This window comes from Budorcas taxicolor, chromosome 4 (assembly GCF_023091745.1).
Source record: "Budorcas taxicolor isolate Tak-1 chromosome 4, Takin1.1, whole genome shotgun sequence".
Lineage (NCBI taxonomy): Eukaryota > Metazoa > Chordata > Mammalia > Artiodactyla > Bovidae > Budorcas > Budorcas taxicolor.
Window position 1 is genome coordinate 116219314 of NC_068913.1, and position 24460 is coordinate 116243773.

Sequence of the window (24460 nt, forward strand, 5' to 3'; positions counted from 1 at the left end):
GGATCAAAGACCATAAAACCCTAGAAAAACATCTTTGGGATAGATCAAATAATGAATTGGGAAAACACTGCATTCTGTATTTCATCCCCTCACACCTGTGTATCTGTAAAACAGCATTCTTAAGAACAAAAGTCTACTCGACTTTAATTTTTTCCTGTTATTATTTGCCCATACAAAAAAAAAGTGGCAGTGAATGTGCTCAGTCCTAACCCCTGGACCACCAGGGAACTCCCTTACTTGACTTTTAAAATCCAATGTTTTCCTGAGTATTTGGCCGTGAAATCTTTTTCTTCTTTTTAACTTCTACTAATAAAGTAATGCTCAAAATTCTCCAAGCCAGGCTTCAGCAATACATGAACGTGAACTTGCAGATGTTCAAGCTGGTTTTAGAAAAGGCAGAGGAACCAGAGATCAAATTGCCAACATCCTCTGGATCATCGAAAAAGCAAGAGAGTTCCAGAAAAACATCTATTTCTGCTTTACTGACGATGCCAAAGCCTTTGGTTCTGTGGATCACTATAAACTGTGGAAAATTCTTCAAAAGATGGGAATACCAGACCACCTGACCTGCCTCTTGAGAAACCTGTATGCAGGTCAGGAAGCAACAGTTAGAACTGGACCTGGAACAACAGACTGGTTCCAAATAGGAAAAGGAGTACATCAAGGCTGTATATTGTCACCCCGCTTATTTAACTTATATGGAGAGTACATCATGAGAAACGCTGAGCTGGAGGAAGCACAAGCTGGAATCAAGATTGCCAGGAAAAATATCATTAACCTCAGATATGCAGATGACACCACCCTTATGGCAGAAAGGGAAGAGGAACTAAAGAGCCTCTTGAAAGTGAAAGAGGAGAGTGAAAAAGTTGGCTTAAAGCTCAACATTCAGAAAACGATGATTATGGCGTCCGGTCCCATCACTTCATGGAAAATAGATGGGGAAACAGTGTCAGACTTTATTTTGGGGGGCTCCAAAATCACTGCAGATGGTGACCGCAGCCATGAAATTAAAAGATGCTTACTCCTTGGAAGAAAAGTTATGACCAACCTAGATAGCATATTCAAAAGCAGAGACATTACTTTGCCGACTAAGGTCCATCTAGTCAAGGCTATGGTCTTTTCCAGTGGTCACGAATGGATGTGAGAGTTGGACTGTGAAGAAGGCTGAGCGCCAAAGAATTGATGCTTTTGAACTGTGGTGTTGGAGAAGACTCTTGCGAGTCCCTTGGACTGCAAGGAGATCCAACCAGTCCATTCTGAAGGAGATCAGCCCTGGGATTTCTTTGGAAGGAATGATGCTGAAGCTGAAACTCCAGTACTTTGGCCACCTCATGAGAAGAGTTGACTCATTGGAAAAGATTCTGATGCTGGGAGGGGTTGGGGGCAGGAGGAGAAGGGGACGACCGAGGATGAGATGGCTGGATGGCATCACCAACTCGGTGGACGTGAGTCTGAGTGAACTCTGGGAGTTGGTGATGGACAGGGAGGCCTGGCATGCTGCGGTTCCTGGGGTCGCAAAGAGTCGGACACGACTGAGCAACTGAACTGAACTGAATGTCCAGTGGAATTAGTTTTCCATGACTCAACTTCAGGAAATGCTATTACAGGGGAGTCATTCTGTGAGGAGAGGCTAAATGTTTGATGTGGGGAAGAGAAAGTGAAAGGAAGCTTACTGTTCTAGGTAAAGGTGAGATTTCTGACAGTGTGAGAGCAAAGGTGTTAAAGTGATTTTGATTAGCTCTGTGGTGGACCTTCTTGACTCTGAAATTGATTAAAGTCTGGAACTGGAGACTTTTTACAGAAAGGGTTATCAGTATAATTTTCTAGGGGAAGAGTCCATATAAAAACTTGGGGTAGAAAAATTTTTCTAGAAAACAGAACCAAAAAACCCCCTTGCCCAGTTAATTGGGGGTTGTTGAGATCCATATGGGGTTCTGTAATCTGTTGTTTTTATGGTATAAATCCTCATTGTGTCTTTTTCTCTTGGTCATAGGTAAGTTTTTTTTTTTTCCTTGAAAATATTCTTAAATTATGGCTAATGAGGTTAAGGTACGCTTGCTTTCTGAGCTAAACTGAGGAAAATTTGACTTAAACCTTGATATAGTTTTTTGAAAATGGAGACAAACTAGGTTTGAGAAACATGGCTGTCACCTATTTATAAGAAGTTAAAGCCACGACTCTCTCTCTTTAGATTCTGGTGCTCGTTCGCTTTTCGGGCTGCACTGCCGCTTTGCTGGGCCCCCTCTAGCTGTGGTGAGCAGGCGCTACTCCTCGTTGTGGGGAGTGGGCGTCTCATGGCGATGGCCCCTCTTGCTGCGGAGCACAGGCCTAGGCACCTGGGCTTCAGGTTGCAGCACGTGTGCTCAGTAGCTGGGGCTCACGAGCTCTGGAGTGCACGCTCGTGCTTTGGAGCACAGCTTAGTTGCTCCGAGGCATGTGGGATCTTCCTGGACCAGGGGTTGAACCCGTGTTGCCTGCATTGGCAGGCGGATTCTTACCCACTGCACCACTATGGAAATCCCCAAGATGTTCTTGAGATCATAACAGGAATTGTAGCATTCATTTCCAGATTTAATTCACTGACTGTGACTTCATTCTTTTGCAGGTATGATTTTTAATGAACGTGATCAGGAGTTGAGAGACTTGGGGTATCAGAAACATGCCTTCAATATGCTTATCAGTAACCGCTTGGGCTACCACAGAGACGTGCCAGATACAAGGAATGCAGCGTACGTTCCTTCTTAGTTTCTGCTCGCCATTGTAATAACACAGCGCTTTTAGTGCGGTATAATAAGTCATGGGGGTGGTGTTAATAATCTGCAATTAGGCTTCGTCATTCAGGATACTAGAAAATTTAAGACAGATTTATTTCCACTCTTACTGTGCTTGAAGCCACATGGTCTGAGATTGTACTGACAGGGTTCTAGAGCTTGCTGTGTTTCTTTTGAAATGTAAAATAATGGGGAAAAGGAGGGAGGTACTAATTGCATATAATTAAGTAACCTTCTGAGCATATGTTTATTTTAAATGTTTGTTTAGTGGATTCATAACAAAAAGGAATTCACGTCAGTGAAGAATTCTACTCATGATCTCACTTTTCTGTTTTCATTCTTTTTGTATTTTTGAAGGCTTTTTTTTCATACAGTCAGTCAGTCATTCACTCTACAGATCTGTGTCAGCACCTTCTGTTTGCTGGACACTGTCAGGCCCTGGAAATAAAATAAGACACAGCCCCTCGGTTCACAGGGCTTAGCATCCGTCGGGGCAGGTTGATAAGGAAGTGAGTCACTACAGTAGCACAAGGATGAAGGCTGCGATAGGGACGGGTGAGCCAGGGCCCCCACACCAGAGCGACCAGGGACGGCGTCAGAGGGACGACTGGGCAGTGCTGTGCCCCAAGGTTGTCCCCTGACTGGGAACAGGCTGAGGCAGGAGATACACCATTTGTCAAAGGGACTGAGACAGTTCTGTTCGCCTGGTGAAAGGCGGCAAGAGGCTGAAAGTAGGTAGGCCCCAGTTGTAAGGCATTGTGTGCTGCGCAGGAGAGCGTGGGGCTCCAGATTTTATTTTCTACGTCAGTGATGGTTTTGTTTTTTTTTTATTGTGGTCACTTAAAGCCACCTAACCTTTTTTAAATCAAAGAGTTGCTTACGTGGAACCTCATCCATTAACCTGATATATGTCATAGTTTACTCAAATCTTTTTATATGATTGAGCAAAAATTAAAAATTTCAAATACAGATATTCATATTTCCTGTTGAAACTTCATTGAGAAGAAACTGAACATCAGCTGTTGAGTGCTGCATTAAAAACTTGCAGTGATTTCAGTAAAAACACATTTTTGTGTAACGTCTGTACCAAAGAAGAAAAAATTCAAGTTTTAAAAATTTGAATTGACTTAAAAATAATCAGAGTAGCAGGAAATGGAGGCAGAAATTATTAACAATTATAAAACTCTTGAATAAGAAGCACATTAATTCCTTAGCCGCTTTTTAATAAAAATTGTTAATGATGTAAAGAAGAGGCTCAACAAGGGAGCAGTTAATGTTCAGTGAATGATAACCTAAAACATTCGAGCTTTTTGAAATGTCAGCATTTTCTGATATTCGTCTTTACAGATGTAAAGACAAGTCTTACCCGGCGGATCTGCCAGTTGCTAGCGTTGTTATTTGTTTCTACAATGAAGCTTTGTCTGCCTTGCTCCGGACGGTGCACAGTGTCCTGGACCGCACGCCAGCCCAGCTTCTTCATGAAATTATCCTCGTGGACGATGACAGTGACTTCGGTGAGGAATACTGTAGCTGGCAGTGTGGGATCTCTGCTTTGGTTCACCGTAGTGATGCCCATCGGCCGTTCAGTCCCAGAAAGATCAGAGGGCCCTCATGCAAGCACTTGCAACAGAGCCAGCCACAATCGCACGCCCGGTTAGAGCGTGATTTCCAAGAAACCGCATTATCTGTGTAATGTTTTCAAACTATGCTACCCAGATTAGGCTCTTGAATTTTCCCCTTGGCTTACCTTTTTAAAGTAGTATTTTTATTTTGGAATAATCACAGATTTACAGAGAGTTACAAAGGGCCCTGCCCCTCCACCCAGTTTCTGCCATTGGTCGCGTCGTCATAGAAACACAGTATTGAACCCGTGAGCATATTTCTGTAGCCACCACTGTAATCAAGGTGCAGACAACTACTCCATCACCCCAAAGAATCTCCTACCTGCTACCACACTGTGTTCACACGCACCTTTCTCCCCACACATCGTTAATTCCTGGCAACCCTCATCTCTGTGATTTTGTTTCCATCTCTATGGTATTGTCATTGGGCTGTTATATAATATAAACAAAATCACACAGTATGTGACCTTTTAGGATTAGCTTTAACTTGGCAAAATGCTTTGGCTTAGATTCACCTTGTCAGTCTGTCAACGTCAGCTGCCTCCAGATAAAGTGGATGGCATTGTGATGGCCCTTAGATGGCCTCTGAATGCTGGTACTTTATGCTTCAGCACATACTTCTTTCCGTTCAGTTCAGTCGTGTCCGACTCTTTGCGACCCCATGAATCGCAGCATGCCAGGCCTCCCTGTCCATCACCAACTCCCGGAGTTCACTCAGACTCACGTCCATCGAGTTGGTGATGCTATCCAGCCATCTCATCCTCAGTCGTCCCCTTCTCCTCCTGCCCCCAATCCCTCCCAGCATCAGGGACTTTTCCAGTGAGTCAACTCTTCTCATGAGGTGGCCAAAGTACTGGAGCTTCAGCTTTAGCATCATTCCTTCCAAAGAACACCCAGGGCTGATCTCCTTCAGAATGGACTGGTTGGATCTCCTTGCAGTCCAAGGGACTCTCAAGAGTCTTCCCCAATACCACAGTTCAAAAGCATCAATTCTTCAGTGCTCAGCCTTCTTCACAGTCCAACTCTCACATCCATACATGACCACTGGAAAAACCATAGCCTTGACTAGATGGACCTTTGTTGGCAAAGTAATGTCTCTTCTTTTTAATATGCTTCTTACCTTTCTTTAATTCAGCATAGACTCTTCCTAAGAGTGATTTCGTGTACACAGCAGGATGGAGGGCAGTCCTCAACCTTGTGAGAGGTGATATTCCCATTTTACAGAGGAGGAAATAGTAATTTGCTCAAGATGTTACCTGGTAGAGTTGAAATTAGACCCAAGGAATTGACCTGCCAGTGCAGGAGACTCAGGTTCTATCCCTGGGTCAGGAAGATCCTCTGGAGAAGGGAATGGCAACCCACTTCAGTATTGTTGCCTGGAAAATCCCACGGACAGAGGAGCCTGGTGAGCTACAGTCTATGGGAGTGCAAAAGAACTGGACACGACTGAGTGACGAAACCACCGCCATTCAAGCTTTCTGCTCTTTTCATTAACAGTAAGCTGCAGAGACACACTGATAAATTATATGCCAGTTATATGTGTTTTCACAACTTGAGTCTTTACTAAGCATTCCTTATATGTCAACAACAGAACTGGTATGCCAGTATACTTAAGTATACCAAATGAGTAAATGTATGTTGAGATCAACGAGAGTAAAATTCTCAAACCTTGGTAAACGTTGAAACCTCATAGGAGAAACAGGGAAAAATTAATTAAAAAATAAATGATTAAAAAAAAACCTAAGAATTTGAGTCTGGACCAAGTAGAAGATTGGCTAAGGAATATAATCCTGGAATTTATGGTGTTGAATTAATTTTTTTACGTCAGCCTGTGATTTGTCTTTCATTCTGTGGGTATTTTTTTCTAAAAGAGAAAACTCGTGATCAGTTACAATGGTTTATATGCTAACTATGGAAAGAATTACTTATTAGATCTTGTTTGATCTCTGAAGTTATGAAATTTAAGGGTAAATGAGCTAGAATTTATAAAAAATAGTGCCCATGGAATATGCTAAATTATAAATTAGTATAAGAATGTATTTACTGCTGATACTGTATAATTCTTGGTAGGGCAAAGAAGTTATTTCTCAACTATTCTGAAATGGAGTATGACTTTACTTTGAAAAAGGCATTTACATATCAGTTTCTTCTTTAAGTCTGATTTGTATGTAGTCAGCTGAACATTCATTCACTCAAAATACTCATTTTAAACATTCTTTATGCAAAGTGTTGAGCTAGTTGCCATGGAAATACAAAAAGTCTGTAAGTAAAGTAACTACTCCTTTAGGCTAGTATTCCAACTCTTACTCCTCATTCTCTCCCTTTTTCTTCCTTTCAGGATAAGCTATGCTCTCCTTTTACAGTAAAGCAGAAGGTTCTGTAATGCTTGCTTGAATGTTTGTTGCGAGCAGCAGACTCAGCTCTAGAGTATTTAACATTACCTGTGCTTGCGTCTCATGTGGTCTGAACCCTCTTCAATTTTCAGATGATTTGAAAGGAGAACTAGATGAATACATCCAAAAATACCTCCCTGGAAAAATCAAAGTGATAAGAAATCCAAAGCGCGAGGGCTTGATTCGAGGAAGAATGATTGGAGCAGCCCATGCAACAGGTAGAACCTCCCGCTGGCTCTTCCTGGGAGATGAGAGCCCAGTCCTCCTGCGCTCGCGACCCCGCGGCGGCCTGTGGCAGGTGGGGTCTTGCTGGGCAGTGGCGGCAGGAGAGATGAGGCTCGTGCGGTTTGGGAAAGGCCTGGGGTCCTTACTGGTGCGCTTCCCTGCTTCTCTTCAGCTCCGTCGTATCGGTTCAGATTTGTTTATCTCTATGGAAGGTTGGTGCCGGTAATTTTCATTTATGATCTGGATAAAAGCTTTTCCTTTTTAAAATACATTTATTTAAGTTAAATGAATTTGTTTAAAAATATTAGGTATCTAATATTTCATGTAGTACCTGGAAATATGGCCCCCGCCTCCAAAAAAAAAATTATGAAGATGACTTTGGAATTCTGAAACCTTGGTGGGGCATCCCCTCATGGTGAGAAAATCTGCCTTCCCATACACTGCCCTCCTCAGGATGACGGGTCACTGGGGTTCATGGTGGCTAGTGCTGCTGTCTGCCGCCAGCCCTCCTGAACACCCCCTGTCCCATTTGCGGGATTTATTTGTGACTTCATTTGTACAGTCTTCCTTCTTCCCTCCTTTGTCTTACACCTGCAGTGAACAGAAGCAGTTAACAAAAAATGAGACGGAGCTCCCCTCCATCCAGTCCACAGTCACACACAGGTTGAATTCAAGGCTTACGGTTTTTCTTCTGTAGAGTTCTAGTCAAAGAAAGACTCTGATTTGGCTGTTTTGACTTACAGAAGGCACCAGATAGGAAACTAGGGTGTTTGTGGGGCACGGCAAGGTCGTGTCAGAACAGTGCACTTTCCCAGTACATTGTTACGGCAAGCTTTTCTTTTTCAGGCAACAGTCATCATCTAGTTTTTTCTTTTTGTCGTCTTGGTCCTTGTTCAAATGTAGTTTGGGATCTGTCCAAAAAAAAATAAGTTTTGGGGAAATCGGTCTCAGGTTCAGTGTGACCATGTATTATCTTCCTTCATTTAGTTAAACTGACTTTTATAGAAAAAGTAATATTTTTCGAATTAAAACCTATTAGTAAATTTTCCCCTCAAACGAACTTTGATAAGAGGTTGAACAGTTTGCCTTTCTGTATTAAATGACGCCTGGTGACCTCGTGAAGGTCGTTCACAGGCGCTGAAGGACACGGCCAAGTCACCGTCATACTGGAGGACTTTCTTGCCGGAGGTTTTGCTGCTGTTAATTGAAATAGGATGCTTTGGTTGCTTTATGAAATCCATGTAAAATCTATATCAGTACATTTATTTCACAGATAAGCTTTGGAATAATAATGCTGTCTGATGACGAGATTCTAAGTTTCTCAGGTGTTCAGGAATAACCATTCAGTTATCAAAGAAACCCTCACTCCTGCTCATGTTTATCAAGCAGAGTTAAAAATGCATGTGGAAAATCTTCACGATTTTTATTTTATTGACAAGAAGAAAAGTGTATCCTGTAGCCCATGAGACTGAGGGAATTAGAAAGGAAGTGTGGGAAATGGAGGGCGAGATGGTCACGTGGCTGTCGAGGGGTGGATCCACGGGAGCAGGGAGCCACGCGGTGGCTGCATGCCCCTCACTCCTGAGAATCCTGTGTTGTCGAAATAATCAGTAACAGGTCATGTTTGAGTCACCAGCGAAAGTGAGCTACGGTCTCTAGCCTCGGTTTGCTGAGGCAGGGACCTGTTGCATAGTAAATTCACAGACATATCCATTATAATAATAACTGTAATAAAGACAGACACCGCTGACCACTCCTGTTGCGCTGCTCCATACCTGTCTGTCAGAGAGCTGGACTGTTCTGTGAGAGTCAGAGTCTTCTTTTGTTTTTTTACGGAGGAGAATATTAATTGTCTGTAACTTTTCTCAAGACTTGCTTTTATGGTCTGTGTATGTTCTTCAGTCGTGGCAGCACCCTTGAAGCAGGATTTCCCGCCTAACGGACTCCCAGGACTGATTTGGTAGCTGGGGCTGGAAGGGTGGCGGTCAGCTTTCCCGGCTGCACAGGTGTTCTCTCTGGAGCTGGGGGCCACTCTTGAATTGCGAGTGGCACTGACCCCAGGCCTCTGTGGCTTGCCTCCGCAGGAGAAGTCCTGGTGTTCCTGGACAGCCACTGTGAGGTGAACGTGCTGTGGCTGCAGCCCTTGCTGGCCGCCATCCGGGAGGACCGGCGGGCCGTCGTGTGCCCGGTGATCGACATCATCAGCGCCGACACGCTGGCCTACAGCTCGTCCCCGGTGGTGCGGGGCGGCTTCAACTGGGGGCTGCACTTCAAGTGGGACCTCGTCCCGCTTTCCGAGCTCGGGGGACCGGAGGGAGCAACTGCACCCATAAAGTAAGCTTTCTCCTGTGTGTTGGAAAAGTTCCCCGGAGAGAAAACACGCTCAAAGCTTTGCAGAAAGCACAAGTGTTGGCTTGTTTGTCCATGACAAATTTCTTAGTGCTTGCTGAATTTTATGTACTCTGCCAAGACCTAAGGAAAGATTTATGGATAAGAAATTGTCCATGCTCTCAGGATTTATATCTCAGTGAGAAAGGCAGAAGTCAACAATATCCTGGGGTAATTGTGTCGGACCGCCTGGAGGGACCCCCTGTGTTGAGTTGTTTTCACCAGACCCCATGGTCACTGCGTCGGTCGTAACACACCTCCAGTTCTTTGCTGGTGTGGGTGGTGCTGTGAAGAGCGTTCAGTACGTAACTACAGTTAGGGTTTTAGGATGGACTCCCACCAGCAGTACACAAAGCCATGGTGGTGGGTTAGTCCCTCCAGCGTGTCTGACTCCTGCGACCCCGTGGACTGTACCCGCCAGGCTCCTCTGTCCATGGGCTTCTCCAGGCAAGGATACTGGAGTGGGTGCCACTTTCCTCTCCAGGCGATCTTCCCCACCCAGGAATCGAAGCCAGGTCTCCTGCATTGCAGGCAGATTCTTTACCGCCTGAGCCACAAGAGACGCCCCACAGAGTCATAGTCTGTGAATTATTTTCAGTTTTCATCGGTATTCTCGAATATTATAAATTTGCTCCTATATGTTATTTCTCCTTATTTTTTTTCTAAATTTCTCATGTCAATCTCATGTTTATCTGTATTTATACTTTTTTAAGTTCTTGGGTCTGTTCTTTCTTTAAAGAAGTTTTTATTGTAAAAAATAGCATATGTAAAAAAGTACACATCTGTGTGTGTGAATATATATGCCTACAATATAATAAGTGATTATAATATGAACACCTGTGAAACTCCCGCCCGGGTCATGCCCTCTGTACCTCCTCCTGGCCACAGCCCCTGGCCTGGTCCGCAGAGGCGTCACTGCCCTGACCCTCCTGTTTCCTTGCTCTCCTCTAGTTTCACCACCGACGTGTGACTAAACAGGGTAATTTAGCGCAGTTTTCCCTGCTCTCAGACTTCAGGAAAATGAAGCTGTGGCTCATCTTGCTTTTAGTCACATTGCTGTAGAAGCCTCTGTGCTGCGTTACATGGCTGTAGTTGAATCATTTTCATTGCTTTTTATAACTATTAACATAACATCCAGTTACTGTTGGTGGGGCAGTTGGGTTGTTTTCAATTGTTTTTTTTTTTCCCCACCTCATACACACTGTCATCAGCATTCTTTTTAATGTTTTTTTTAATTGGAGGACAGTTGCTTTCCAGTGTTGTGTTGGTTTCTGCCATACAACAATGCAGCTCAGCCATCATTATCCACGTATCCACCCTCCCCCCTCCCGTCCCACCCCTCTACGTCATCAGAGTGCCAGGCTGCGCTCGCCGCGTCCTGCAGCAGCTTCTCACCAGCTGTCTGTTTCACACGTGATGGAGTACCTGTCGACGCTACTGTCTTCATTCGTTTCACGCTCTCCTGCCCCGCTGTATCTGCAAGTCCGTTCTCTACACCGCATCCCCAGTTCCTTTCCTGCACTTGGGTCCATCAGTACCATTGTTCTTGATTCCATGTTGTTGTTCAGGCACTAAGTCATGTCCAGCTCTTTGTGACCCCATGGACAGCATCACAGTAGGCTCCTCTGTCCTCCACTATATATATATATATATATATATATACACTGTATGTAGATAAATGTGTTTGTGTGTATTTTGATGTCTATTTGCTTTTCTGACTTACTTCACTCTGTATAGAGGCTCCAGCTTCATCCGCCACTGGAACTGACTCAGCTCCGTTCTTTCCGTGGCTGTGATGGTCCAGTGTATGTGTGCACCCCATCTCCTTCACCCGTCCACCCGTCTGTGGATGGGCGTCTCGGCTGCTTCCACTGTCCTGGCTATTGTGGATAGTGCTGCAGTGAACACTGGGGTCCATGTGTCTTTTAGAGTCGTAGCTTTCTCAGGGTATATGCCCAGGAGTGGGATTGCTGGGTCATATGGTAGATTTATTGCTAGTGTTTTAAGGAATCGCCATACCATTCTCCGTAATGGCTGTATCAGTTTACATTCCTACCAATAGTGTAGGATGGTTCCCTTTTCTCAACACTCCCCAGTATTTATTGTTTGTAGCTTTTTGGATGATGGCCGTTCTGACTGGTGTGAAGTGATACTTCATTGCAGTTTTGATGTGCATTTCTCTAATAATTAGTGATGTTGAGCATCTTTCCATTTAGTGGCCATCTGTATGTCTTTGGAGAAATGTCTGTTTAGGTCTTCTGCGCATTATTTGATTAGGCTCTTTTTCTGATACTGAGCTGTTACGAGCTGCTTGTATATTTTGGAGATTAATCTTTTGTCAGTTGTTTCATTTGCAATTATTTTCTCCCATTCTGAGGGTTGTCTTTTTTCCCCTTTCACTGAGGCTTGTCTTTTACTTGTTTCCTTTGCTGTGTAAAAGCTTTTCAGTTTAATTAGACCCCATTTGTTTGTTTTTGTTTTTATTTCCATTACTCTAGGAGGTGGGTCAAAGAGGATCTGGCTGTCATTTATGTCAAAGCTGTACTGCATATGTTTTCCTCTAAGAGCTTTATAGTTTCTGGCTTAAGTGGCAACGCACTCCAGTACTGCCTGGAAAATCCCAAGGATGGAGGAGCCTGGTTGGCTACAGTCCATGGGGTCCCAAAGAGTCGGACATGACTGAGCGACTTCACTTTCACTTTACATTTAAGCCTTTAATCCACTTTTAGTTTACTTTCGTGTCTGGTGTTAGAAGTGTTCTAGTTTCATTCTTTTACGTGTAGCTGTCCAGGTTTCCTAGCCCCACTTATTGAAGAGGCTGTCTTTTCTTCATTGTTCTTGCCTCCTCTGTCAAAGATAAGGTGCCCATAGGTGCGTGGGTTTATCTCTGAGCTTTCTGTCTTGTTCCATTGAGCTATACTTCTGTTTTTGTGCAGATACCATACTGTCTTGGTGACTGTAGCTTTGTAGTGTAGTCTGAAGTCAGGGAGGTTGATTCCTCCAGATCTGTTTTTTCCCTCAAGATTGCTTTGGCTGTTTGGGGTCTTTTGTGTTTCCATACAAATTGTGAAATTTTTTGTTCTATTATTAATAGTTCTGTGACAAATACCATGGTGAGTTTGATAGAAGTCGCATTGACTGTGTAGACTGCTTTGGGTAGTATAGTCATTTTCACAATACTGATTATTCCAATCCAAGAACATGGTATATTTCTTCAGCTGTTTGTTGTCTTTGGTTTCTTTCATCAATGTTCTATAGCTTTCTGTAACTATATACTTCTAAATAGTTTAAACTTGTATATTGTATGAACTGTATACAGAAAACTATATATACTTGTCTAAGTAGGTTTATCCCTAGCTGTTTTTTTCTTTTTGTTGCAGTGGTGAATGGGATTGTTTCCTTAACTTCTCTAATTTTTCATTGTTAGTATGTAATAATGCAGGGATTTCTGTGTATTGATTTTGTATCCTGTGACTTTACAATATTCATTGATTAGCTCTAATAATTTTCTGGTGGAATCTTTAGAGTTTTCTATGTGTAGTATCATGTCATCTGCAGACTGAGAATTTTACTTCTTCTTTTCCAATCAGGATTCCTTTTATTTCTTTTTCTTCTCTGATTGCCGTGGCTAGGACTTCCAAAGCTATGTTGAATAATAGTGGCGAGTGGGCGCCCTTGTCCTGTACCTGGTCTTAAATACTTTGTTTTTCGCCACTGAGAATAATGTTTGCTATGCCTTTATTATGTTGCGGTAGGTTCCTTCTGTGCCTCCTTTCTGGAGAATTTTATCATAAATGGGTATTGAATTTTGTCAGAGCTGTTGTCAGCATTCTGCTTCATGGCTTCTGGTTTGCAGGAGTGAAGCTGCCCAGTCATAGGCATGCCTGTCTTCGCGTGTAGTCGAGAACACTTTGCCCACACCTCCCACTGTAATGCCACTGGCTCCTCAGCTGGCCTTCGGGTACTTGCCAGCTTCCTTTGAGCCAAAGCCGGCTTGGAGGGGAGGCTGCTGGAGGCCCGGCCAGCTCAGGTTGCTGAGCTGAGTTGCTGGCAGGGTGGGGTGTCCTCTGCTCTTAGACTTTGTGGCAGTTTTCTGGGAAGCCCGTGGAGACCCCCCCACCCCCACCCCGAGCTCTCAGTGCTCTTGTGTCTCCACAGGCTGGCAGCCCTTCTTCCTGCCAGGGCATTCAGTGTGGTGCTCTGCCCACCTCTCCTCCCGGCCCTGCAGATGGGAGTCCGGTAACGAGCGCCTCTCCGGAGAGCAGGGCTGCCCGTGGGCACTGTGTGTGTCCCCGCCTGCGCCCTCCCGTTCTGGGACTGGAGGCAGGCAAGGGCCGACCCTCTGTGAGCGCTCCTTCGCCAGGGCGAGGAGGAGGCTCCCCAGACTCCTCTCCGTATTCTGTCTTCGTTTCAGTGCAGCGGTCACTTTCTTCATCATCTTCACCGGTGTGTGTGTGTTTAATTTTTTATATCATTTTTAATCGAAAACATGTATTCACAGTAACACATCACAGTGTAGAACAATTTAGGATGAGAAGTGACCAGCTCTGCCCCTGCCCCCTTTCTCAGTCCTGCCCCCCAGAGGCAGTTCCTTTTAACCGGTTTTATTTTCTGGTCTTCTGTTTACTTCCTGAACTGTAAATGGTATGTGCAGTCCTCTTTCCAACATCACACCAACTTCAGGCCCGCTCTGCCGGGAAAAGGAAGACTCGGTGCATTTTACATCACTCCAGGTGCTCCCTATCTCTTCCTGTTGCAGTGTGGTGGTTTTGTTTCTGTATTGGTTCTTTTTGATACTTAAAAAAAAGATTTGTTTTTTGTTCTGACTTTTGACAGCGTCACATGACACCCTTCTCTGAATGGTAAGGATAAGCTCTTTCACTCTCAAGATAGTGAGGTTGCTAACTTCTTGAGTTGTATGTTTAGATTTTTTAAATTTTTAGCCTTATTTCTCATATGTATATATATATATATATATAAAGATTGTAAGTTTCCTTCTAATCATAGCCTTAGCTGCACCCCACCAATTATGACATATCATTTTAAATTGTCATTTATTTAGAAATGTCTTCCTTCCCGTGTTTTTTATGACCTGTAGTTTGTTTGGCAGAACATTTATTATTTTACAGGCATGTAGACATTTTGTAGTCGTCGTTTTTAATCCTAGCTTACACTGTGGTCAGAATCTGTATTTTCTGCAGCTGTCAAGATGGGATTCAGCATCTGTTGGGTCAAGTTTATTGTAAAAATACTCTTTCTAAAAAATTCATATGTTCTATCAGTTGTTTAAAACGGTGTACTAACTTCCCATTATAGTTGTGTGTGTGTTTCTCCTGGTGGTTCTTTATATATTTTCTTCATAGATTTTGAGGCCATGTTAATAGATGCGTGACAATTTAGAATTATTGTATCTTCTGGTGAATGAAAACGATGTATCATCATGAATTGTCTTGCACTGTATACTTGTAGAATAGTGGAACTTTCACTTTATAGTCTTGACATTAATATGCCTTAATATGCCTGTCCCAGCTTTGTTTCGGTTAGTATTTAATTAGACAACTTCTCTTCCTTTCTGTGGTCAGTCTTCCCATGGTCTTATGTTTATGTGTTCCAGGAAGCAGATATAGTTACTTTTGTTTCTAAACCAGTGTGGGAAACTTTGTTTTCATTGGGCTTGATTCCATTCAGTAGTATCACGTATATTTTTGTGTGTATGATTACAGTGGTACTCTTTGCTTTCTACCTGTTCTGTATTCTTTTCTCTCTGCCCTTTTGGTCTGAGTTCCGATTTATTATTCTGTTCCCAACGGCCACCCATTATTAGGCATTGTATACATTCTCACGCTCTGTTCTTAGTGAGTACCTTAGAGAATATGACCTTCATCCTTGACTTATCAAAGTGTAATATAAATTGGCACTTTCTCCAGACAGAGCAAGAATGTTCCTCCTACCCTGGTTACCCGTCTCTGGTTGTGTTGAACATGGGTGTGTATGTTTAACCCCACAAGCCACTTTTTATGCAGGTGTTATTTATTTAGGTTTAGCTATATAGTCCCCACTCCAGTACTCTTGCCTGGAAAGTCCCATGGACGGAGGAGCCTGGTGGGCTGCAGTCCATGGGGTCGCTAGGAGTCGGACATGACTGACTTCACTCTCACTTTTGACTTTCATACATTGGAGAAGGAAATGGCAGCCCACTCCAGTGTTCTTGCCTGGAGAATCCCAGGGACGGGGGAGCCTGGTGGGCTGCCGTCTAGGGGGTCGCACAGAGTCGGACACGACTGGAGCGACTCAGCAGCAGCATATAGTTCCCTTTTATCCTTTCTGCATCTGCGAGCTTCCCCCTAGGATTTATTTCCATTCTGACTAAAGGACACATTTTAGTGTGTGTTTTTGCCCAAACTTCAGGTGAGATTACTCCTTTTCTGAAAATGTCTTTGTTTCATCATTATTTTGCAAGATAATTTTACTTGATATCCAGTTCTAGATTGGCAGATGCATTCTTGGGGCTTTGAAGGTATTGTTCAAGAACTTTCTGGCTTCTACTGTTTCTGGTGAGATGTCAACAACTGTCTTATTTTTGTTTCTTTTTAGGGCAATCTCTTTTCATCGGCTGCTTACTTTTCTGAAATTGTTTTTCAGATATGCATAAATTTGGTTTATTGATAGCATCTAATCATCTGCCAGATTCTCAGTCTTGTCTTTTATGCTTGCACGTATTGAGCAGTTGCTGGTCTCTGCCTGACAGGACTCTGTTACCTGAAACCCCTGCCCATGTGTTTCTGTTTTAGATGGTTTCTCTTTTTTACTTCCGTGTGATTTATCTTCTTGATTGCCTGGTTCTTTGTTAGTTTGCTTGTTTATTTCTAACGGCAGACACTGTATATGAAAAATGATAGAGACACATCCATACAGGGGCAGTGTTTTCTCCTGCAGAGAATATCGCGTCTCTGAGAAGTAACTCAGGTCCAGACTCCGGGACTCCTGGTGCCGAGTTCCAGGAAGTGAGGTGACTGAAATCCAGCCTGGAGTCGCTGTGGGCGCCAGTCTGCATCAGATTCTCACAAACACAGGGTTTCTCTGCTGTGGCAGGATTGACCTTCAGGGCCAGATGGTTCTTCTTGGGGGGGGGAGGGGGGGGGCTCTCTTGTGCATCTCAGGATATTTAGCAGCACCCCTCCCCCTGAGCTGTGACCGCTGAAAATGCCCCACTTAGTGAAGCGTCTGCTCGAGACCGCTGGTCTACCACATGCGTCCGAGTCAGAGTGTGGCGTTGTCTGGTCTCTCCTTGTCAGGCCCTGGAGCCCAGTTTTTATTCCAGGGGCTCTGGGCTATCAACAGAAGTTAAAACAGTTCAGGTGGATTTCTGGCAACCATAGTCATAAGTGAAGAAAGAAAGGACTTGTGAAGCTTAGAAAAGTAGCCTTCACTTGCCAGCTCTCACGATCTAGAGAACTTAATTAGGAAGCCCAGCTCTTCCCTCATGAATTAGACATTTCAGAGTAATCTCGTTTCTCTTGTTTTTCAGTCACTCAGTTGTGTCCGACTGTGACCCCGTGGACTGCACCCCCCCAGGCTTCCCTGTCCTTCACCATCTCCGGGAGCTGGCTCAAACTCATGTACATTGAGTTGGTGACATGAGTTTTTATTAGTGATGTTCTAAAACTGCACCGAATTTTTTAAAGGAACAAGTAGGTGACTGGCTGTAGCATTGGTACAGTAACTGTCTTCCTTTTCTAGGTCACCTACAATGGCTGGAGGGTTGTTCGCCATGAACAGAAACTATTTCAATGAACTTGGACAGTATGACAGTGGCATGGATATCTGGGGAGGAGAAAATTTAGAAATATCATTTCGGGTAAATTTTTTTGTGTGTGTTAATTAACTACAGTGAAATGTAATTTTCATCTGTGAGCCCATGTTTTCTGTAAATTCTCTATCTTAACTATTTCACCATAATTTATGATGTAGATAATACCATTCAATATAGCAAAAGCCTCTGAGAAGCCTTATGTTTACAAGAATTTTAAAGTGATAGGGGGTATAAAGTTAGAGGCCTTTGTGTGCATTGACTCGAGTTTTGTTTTCCCTTTGTCCATTAATCTTATTTGATGGCCTAGGGTATATATACAGTTCTGCTCATCATATTTTCCCGACTGCCCGAGATCACCCTTGTTTACACCTGTCTCCTGGAGAATCTTATTAGTAGCTCCCGCTTACTTGCAGGAGCAGCCCAGTTGACATGATCAATTATACTCACCCCTGCATAGACTGCTGAATCCTTTGTACACAGATTCCTCCAACCTGCAGAGGAAATTCGCCTTTCAGAAGCTCTTCGCTCATTGCTGAGGCTGGAAAGATGACGGTCGTGGGTGGGGTCTGTGGCTCAGGGAGCTGTGCTCGTGCTTAGGACCCGAGCTTTGGAAAAGGCGGACAGGGCAAGGGACAGAACGCGGATCTCTCGCTCTCGCTCCCATCTCCTGGCGTGTCTCAGGACCCCCGTTCAGACACCATTATACCTTGTCTATGTCGTTTTGTATCTTTGCAGGTGTATTGATCCCAGTTTTTCTTACGTAATCTTTACAATTTGCGAGTTGTAATAGATACTACTAGTCTTACTTTGTAGATAAGGTAACTGAATCTCATAAAAATTAAAATAACTAAAGTGACTCAGTCAAGGGCAAAATTTAGACCAGAACTAAGATCTTCTGACTCTTCACTCTGTATTTTTTATAAAATCATGTTTTTCTAAAAATGTGTGTATTTACGAGAAAGTACGTGTGAAACTGAGATTAGAGGATTGACTAGCATTCTCTGTCCCTAAGTCCTGAAGGTCCGCTTCCTTGATCTGTCAAAACCTCATGTCTGGGAAGACAGTTTTAGACACAGGAGAGTAAAAGAATGTCACAGTGTTTTTAGGGTTTAAAGACAGATAATTTTAAAATACGTACTCTGACTTTATTCTGCTAAGACCCCTTGCAGGGTCTCAGACACCTGTTTAATAGAGATTAATGTCAGGAAAGCCGTGTGTTGACCCCGCAGTACCGTGGGCACTATTAACACGTGTTCTGCTTCTGACCAGATCTGGATGTGTGGGGGTAAGCTGTTCATCATCCCTTGCTCTAGAGTTGGACACATTTTCCGGAAAAGGCGGCCCTATGGGTCCCCCGAGGGCCAGGACACCATGACGCACAACTCCCTGCGGCTGGCGCACGTGTGGCTGGATGAATACAAGGTGAGGCCCAGCCTCGGGAAGGCTGCAGACAGCCGCTCACCCTGGGGACGGGGCGCCGGCTGCTTCGCTCCGGTCTCTCTTCTCTTCACCCAGGCTTTCACTCAGTTTTTTTTATTGTGACTCCTTTGTAACTTTGCCAAGTGTCTCGTCTGTGAGAGGTCATGAGCCGGTGCTGGAGGACGCCCGCTCCCCTCTCTGAGCTCGTACGACTCCTGCAGAGCCAGGCTCCTCCTCTGCTGCTGCCCGGGCTCCGTTTCAGCCCCTGCTTCCTCTCCTGCCACACACAGCTTTCAGTGTTTCCTCTCTAATGACGTTACTGAGGTGACCAAAAAACCCATTCACTTACTCTTCTTTTTTTTTAAATTCAGGAGCAGTATTTTTCCTTAAGACCTGATCTGAGAACCAGAAATTATGGAAACATCAGTGAGCGTGTTGAATTAAGGAAGAAGCTGGATTGTAAATCATTTAAATGGTATTTGGATAACATTTACCCGGAGATGCAGATATCTGGGCCCAATGTCAAACCCCAGCAACCCATTTTTATCAACAGGGGGCCAAAACGCCCCAAAGTCCTTCAGCGCGGAAGGGTAAGAAAGTGATTGTATCAGTGTTTCAGTAAATGGTGTCTAATAAAATAAACGACATTGTATACTTCATAGAATATTTAAGGATAGCCTTAGCTTGCTTTTCAGGTATACTTAGTATCTTTGATGTTTATATTAAGATCCCTTACCTGCCAGTGTTAGAGAAAACACAGCACATTCTCTCAGCTATGTGCTAGCTTCCAAGAGGCTATAAATGTGAAGACACAAATAAAGACATCATACGTGAGTGTAAAATTCATTTGGCAGAGCCCAGAAAGGAAACTGAAAGGAGAAATGGGGCCGCTGCAGACGGGAAGTGAAAACTGGTGGCTCGGGTCCCGGTGTGGTGTGACGGCAGACTGCACGCCCCGTGCCCTGGGCTCTCTCAGTGTCGACAGCTCTTCAGTGGCTGGAATGAAGCCTGGAGCTTTCTCCTATTTTGTTCTCTCTACCTTATAAAAGTTTATTACTATGTACTTTCCCTTTAAGTAAAAATGGGTGCATACCGTATAGTTGAAATCCCTGTTGTTATTGCCTTGCATATGTAATCACATTTAACATTCAAACTGATCACTTTGGGCTTCCCTGCTAGGTCAGCTGGTAAAGAATCTGCCTGCAATGAGGGAGGACCCTGGTTCGATCCCTAGGTCAGGAAGATCCCCTGGAGAAGGGTATGGCAACCCACTCCAGTATTCTTGTCTGGAGAATCCCATGGACAGAGGAGCCTGGTGGGCTACAGTCCATAGGGTTGCAAAGAGTTGAACACGGCTGAGCAACTAAGCAAGCACTGATCACTCTGCCTGGACGAGACACGCTGATGTAAACCATCTTGGCAGTTCCTGTGGCGTGTACAGTCTGTGTTTATCTCCACGCAGGCGTGCGTGCTGATCTAACTAGGTGCTGGCTGCTTCCACTTCCTGTGTCTGGTTCTCAGTGCCATCTTCAAGTTCTTTAGTGCAGAGATGGTGAATCTGATTTCCTTCCTCCCCTGGAGCAGGCGAGCAATCTTGTATCTTTAGGTGGAATTTCTACTTGACACCACCTGCATGTGTTGTTAGAATTGCCCATAACCTTGAAGTCTGCTGGGATGATCCTATGTGCTGAAGGCAGAATTCAGTAATAAAAAATCCTTCTCTTCCTAGGACGTTGCAAATCCACACCTTTGAAATAGTATTTTCATGTTTCTTCTCTGTCCGTCCATACGTACCACGTTAGGAGCAATCTCTTCTTTTACAGCTCTGTCACCTTCAGACCAACAAGTGTCTGGTGGCCCAGGGCCGCCCGAGTGAGAAGGGAGGCCTCGTAGTGCTGAAGGCGTGTGACTACAGTGACCCAAACCAGGTGAGCAGTGCCCGCGGGGGGGTCCTTCAAGGAAGTGCCTGCAGTCACGCTTGAGGGTGGGGCGGGGCAACAGACATCAGGGTTTTAGTCTGGCTTTCCTTCTATAGTTTGGGTTTATTTTTAATGAGGCATAGTTGATTTATGATGTTAATTTCTACCATACAGGAAAGAAGAATACATATATATTATACATACAGGTTTTCATGTTCTTCTCCATTAGGGTTTATCACAGGATGTTGAATATGGTTCCTGTGCTACACGGTAGGACCATGCTGTACCTTAATAGTTTGTATCTGTTAATCCCTAATTCTTAGTCCATCCCTCTCCCCACCTGGCAACAAGTGTGTTCTCTGTGATGTGCTTCTGCTTCACAGACCAGTTCATTACTGTCACATCATCGATTCTACGTAAGTGGCATCGTGCGGTATTTTTCTCTGACTGACTTCACTTGGTAGGATAATCTCTAGGCCCGTGCGTGTTGCTGCAGATGGCGCTGTTCCACTCTTAGGGCTGGGTAGCAGTGCCCTGTTATCAGGCGCCACACCGTCCTTGCCCGTCCTTTGTTGATGGGCATTTGGCTTGGTCACGTCTTGGCTATTGTGAGCAGTGCTGCTGTGAGCACAGGGGTGCACGGCTCTGAGTTCGTCTGTCTAGATGCGTGCCCAGGAGTGGGGCTGCTGAGTCACGTGGCGACTCTGCTTAGCTTCTTGAGGACCCTCCATACTGTTTCCCAGTCGCTGCACCAGTTTACTTTCCCAGCAACAGTACAGGAGAGTTCCCTTTGCTCCAGACCCTCTCCAGCACGTGATTTGTAGGCTTTTTAATGATGGCCTTTCTGACCATTGTGAGGTAGTAGCTCAGTGCAGTTTTGACTTGCATTTTTTTCTAGTAATTAGCAATGTTGAGTGTCTTCCCCTGTGCCTGTTGGTCATCTGTATGTCTTCTTTAGAGTCTCCTGCCCATTTTTTGATTGGATGGCTTGTCGCTGCTGTTAAGCTGTATTAACTGTTTTGGAAATTAAGTCATCGGTTGCATCGTTTGTGAATATTTTCTCCCGGTCCACATGTAGGCTGTCGATTCATCTCGCTTATGGTTTCCTTTGTTGTGTAGAAACCTTGTAAGTTTGGGTGGGTCCCATTTATGCTTGCTTTTCTTTCTTTTATTTTGGAAGGCTGACCTAAGGAAACACTGGTGCAATTAAAAGGTCAGAATGTGTTGCCTATGTTCTCTTCTAGGAGCTGTATGGTGTCGTGTCTTACACTTGAGTCTTTTAGCATATGCTGTGACTTCCTTGATTTACACGGGGCTGTCAGACTTTCTCAGACACTGCTTGCTGAAGCTAACTGTTTAGGTTGGGATGATTTTAGAGATGTCAGACACTGCTTGCTGAAGCTAACTGTTTAGGTGGGGATGACTTTAGAGATGTCAGACACTGCTTGCTGAAGCTAGCTGCTTAGGTGGGGATGACTTTAGAGACCATTAGTTTGCTGTCTCCTGCAGCATTTTTAGAGCATTCTTCTCAGTTATACAGAACGAATTTGAAGTGTATAAATTGAAAGCTATATGGATTTATTTAAATGGCAAAGGAAGTACACCTTCTTTCGAGTTTTCTGTGGAACTGAGTTTTCCTCATTTTTAGTAGTTCAGAGGGAACCACAACAGAATTTCAATTCATGTCATTCCCATAATTTATTCTCACACTGTATGTGTCCTTTCAGTGATTCTGAGTGGTGGACAGGGTCATTCAGGAATGGAAAGAACACCTGGGCCTTTTGGGGATAGATTTCAAAGCATGCAATTTCATAACGGCATTTCTAGAGTCCATGCACACTCACACACTGGAAAACACGGTTGGAAAAGGATTTTGTGCCAGATCTGGGTGCAAGAGCTGTCCGCATTGTGGATAGGGAAGTGGTAAATTGTAGTGAGGATGAGATGACCGAAACTCATTCCAGGAAAATGTTAGGACGTTTGAGGAGATGGAGTGATTCTCCTATCCATACTATGTTGTAACTGCACAGAATGTACTTAAGACACCCTAGCCATGTGACTGTTGAAATTTAAACTAATTAAAATGAAATACATTTTAACAGTCCATTTCCAGTTCTCATCAGCCACACGTGGGCCCATGGCTCATTTGTCAGACAACATAGGCGATGTTCTATCACAGCAGTGATGGGGAGCCCTCTCCCCATGTTAACAGACTCAGCACACATGCCTTGGACCCATATGACAAAGCAGCAATAGTCAAGAGGATAGGAGAAGATGCTTTCCTTTTAGATTTACCGATGCTGCATGTTGGAGAAGAATTATTCATCGCACTTGTCCATTTCAGCCACATCAGGCCTGTTTTTCTTGAAAAGACTGGGAGACCATAAAGACATCAGTGAAACTGGGCCTGGGATTAGAGTATAATATTCTAGGCCGACGTGATGAGGAATGTGGAACTCGTAATAACAGCCCCGAGTCTTCTGCGTGCACAGGGCAAACCAGCAGCCTCGCTGGGCTCCTGCTGTCCTTACACAGGCAGAGAGTTAAAGCGGTGGGAAATGAGATCTTCAGTCAGTCAAGTCAGTCCACTGCCGCACGAAATGTGCGAAGGGTCATGCAATCGGAATTTCAGAACCTAAAGCAAAATTTGAGGTTTTAACATTTTTTTTTTCTTCCTTAGGTTTGGATTTATAATGAAGAACATGAGTTGGTCTTAAATAATCTCCTTTGCCTGGATATGTCAGAAACTCGCTCATCTGACCCCCCCCGACTCATGAAGTGCCATGGGTCTGGAGGATCCCAGCAGTGGACCTTTGGGGTGAGGAACTTGCGTGGTGGTGATGGGAGGTGTGAGGAGAGGGACAGGGCTGAGGGGTCCTAGTCTAGCTTGCAGACGGTGGTTCTGAGTGTGCAGCAGCCCATAAGTCAGTCATCTTCTGTTCCACATCCCGTTGAGATTTTTGCCTCCTCTTTACCATATTTCTGGCAGTAAGTTTTTTTAAGACAAGTAATTGATGGTGTTTTTTCTCCACTTTATTTCCAGAGGAATAACCGGCTGTACCAGGTAACAGTGGGCCAGTGCCTCCGAGGAGTCGATCCGCTGAGTCGCAGAGGCTCTGTTGCCATGGCCATCTGTGACGGCTCCCCCTCACAGCAGTGGCGTTTGGAACCTTAAGGTGGATGCTGTGGCCGGAATGGTGACTGGCACGCTCCTCCTCACCACGGAGCTGAAGAAGTGTGCTTCCCCAAGAGGCTGAAGTCATTTCTGGACTGCTGGTCAGGAATTTCCTCCTTATGGTAGGAAACCAGAATGCAGCGTTAACTCGAGAGTCAGGTTTGTGTAGAAGGATAAAGCCTAGGAGATCAATGTGTCTGTTCAGATTTATTTAATCAGGAACTTGTCGTGATTTCCCTTCTTAGATTTCATAGGTGATGGTTAATTTTTAAATTTCTACTACCATGTTCTGAATAATTTTAAATATACTGAATCCACATTACTTTTAACTTCAGAAGGCATTCATTTATAAGATATTTAAGAGGCAGTTAATATTATAAATTATTTTGATGAATATGGTACTACCCATATTTACATTAAAGGACCCTTTCGAGTCTTTACCCCAGGATTCTGTGTCTGCTCTCTCTCTCGTCTTGTATTGGAGCCTCTGCTGTGTGTGTGTGATACACGGTAAGAAGTTCACTGAGGTTTGGCTAGTGGACCAATAAGTGGTGTAGGTCACAGCCCTAAGTGACGTCAGGGGTGTTTGTTTATTAGCTTGAACTATGTAAGTATTCAAATTCACATACCTTCAGCCTCAAAGTTGCCTGTGAAAACACCCAGGTAGAGTTGTTAAAATAGGAGGTAGGATTTCAGAAGATATATCTCAGAGGTATGGATTTAGGAATCATCTGT

The 24460-nt window shown here is 44.2% G+C and overlaps 1 protein-coding gene across 2 annotated transcripts in view; it reads left to right on the forward strand.

Annotated features, from left to right (window-relative positions):
* GALNT11 (polypeptide N-acetylgalactosaminyltransferase 11) overlaps positions 1 to 24086 on the forward strand; it is a 54414-nt gene extending 30328 nt beyond the window's left edge. For both annotated transcript variants that reach the window (XM_052638895.1, XM_052638896.1), the window contains exons 3-12: positions 2606 to 2729; positions 4119 to 4285; positions 6879 to 7004; positions 9096 to 9345; positions 17140 to 17257; positions 18482 to 18634; positions 19003 to 19221; positions 20455 to 20559; positions 23231 to 23368; positions 23594 to 24086. In XM_052638895.1, coding sequence (XP_052494855.1) covers positions 2606 to 2729; positions 4119 to 4285; positions 6879 to 7004; positions 9096 to 9345; positions 17140 to 17257; positions 18482 to 18634; positions 19003 to 19221; positions 20455 to 20559; positions 23231 to 23368; positions 23594 to 23725 — 1532 coding nt within the window. In that variant the 3' untranslated portion in view covers positions 23726 to 24086. The remainder of the gene's footprint in view (positions 1 to 2605; positions 2730 to 4118; positions 4286 to 6878; positions 7005 to 9095; positions 9346 to 17139; positions 17258 to 18481; positions 18635 to 19002; positions 19222 to 20454; positions 20560 to 23230; positions 23369 to 23593) is intronic.
* Positions 24087 to 24460: the final 374 nt, after the last annotated feature.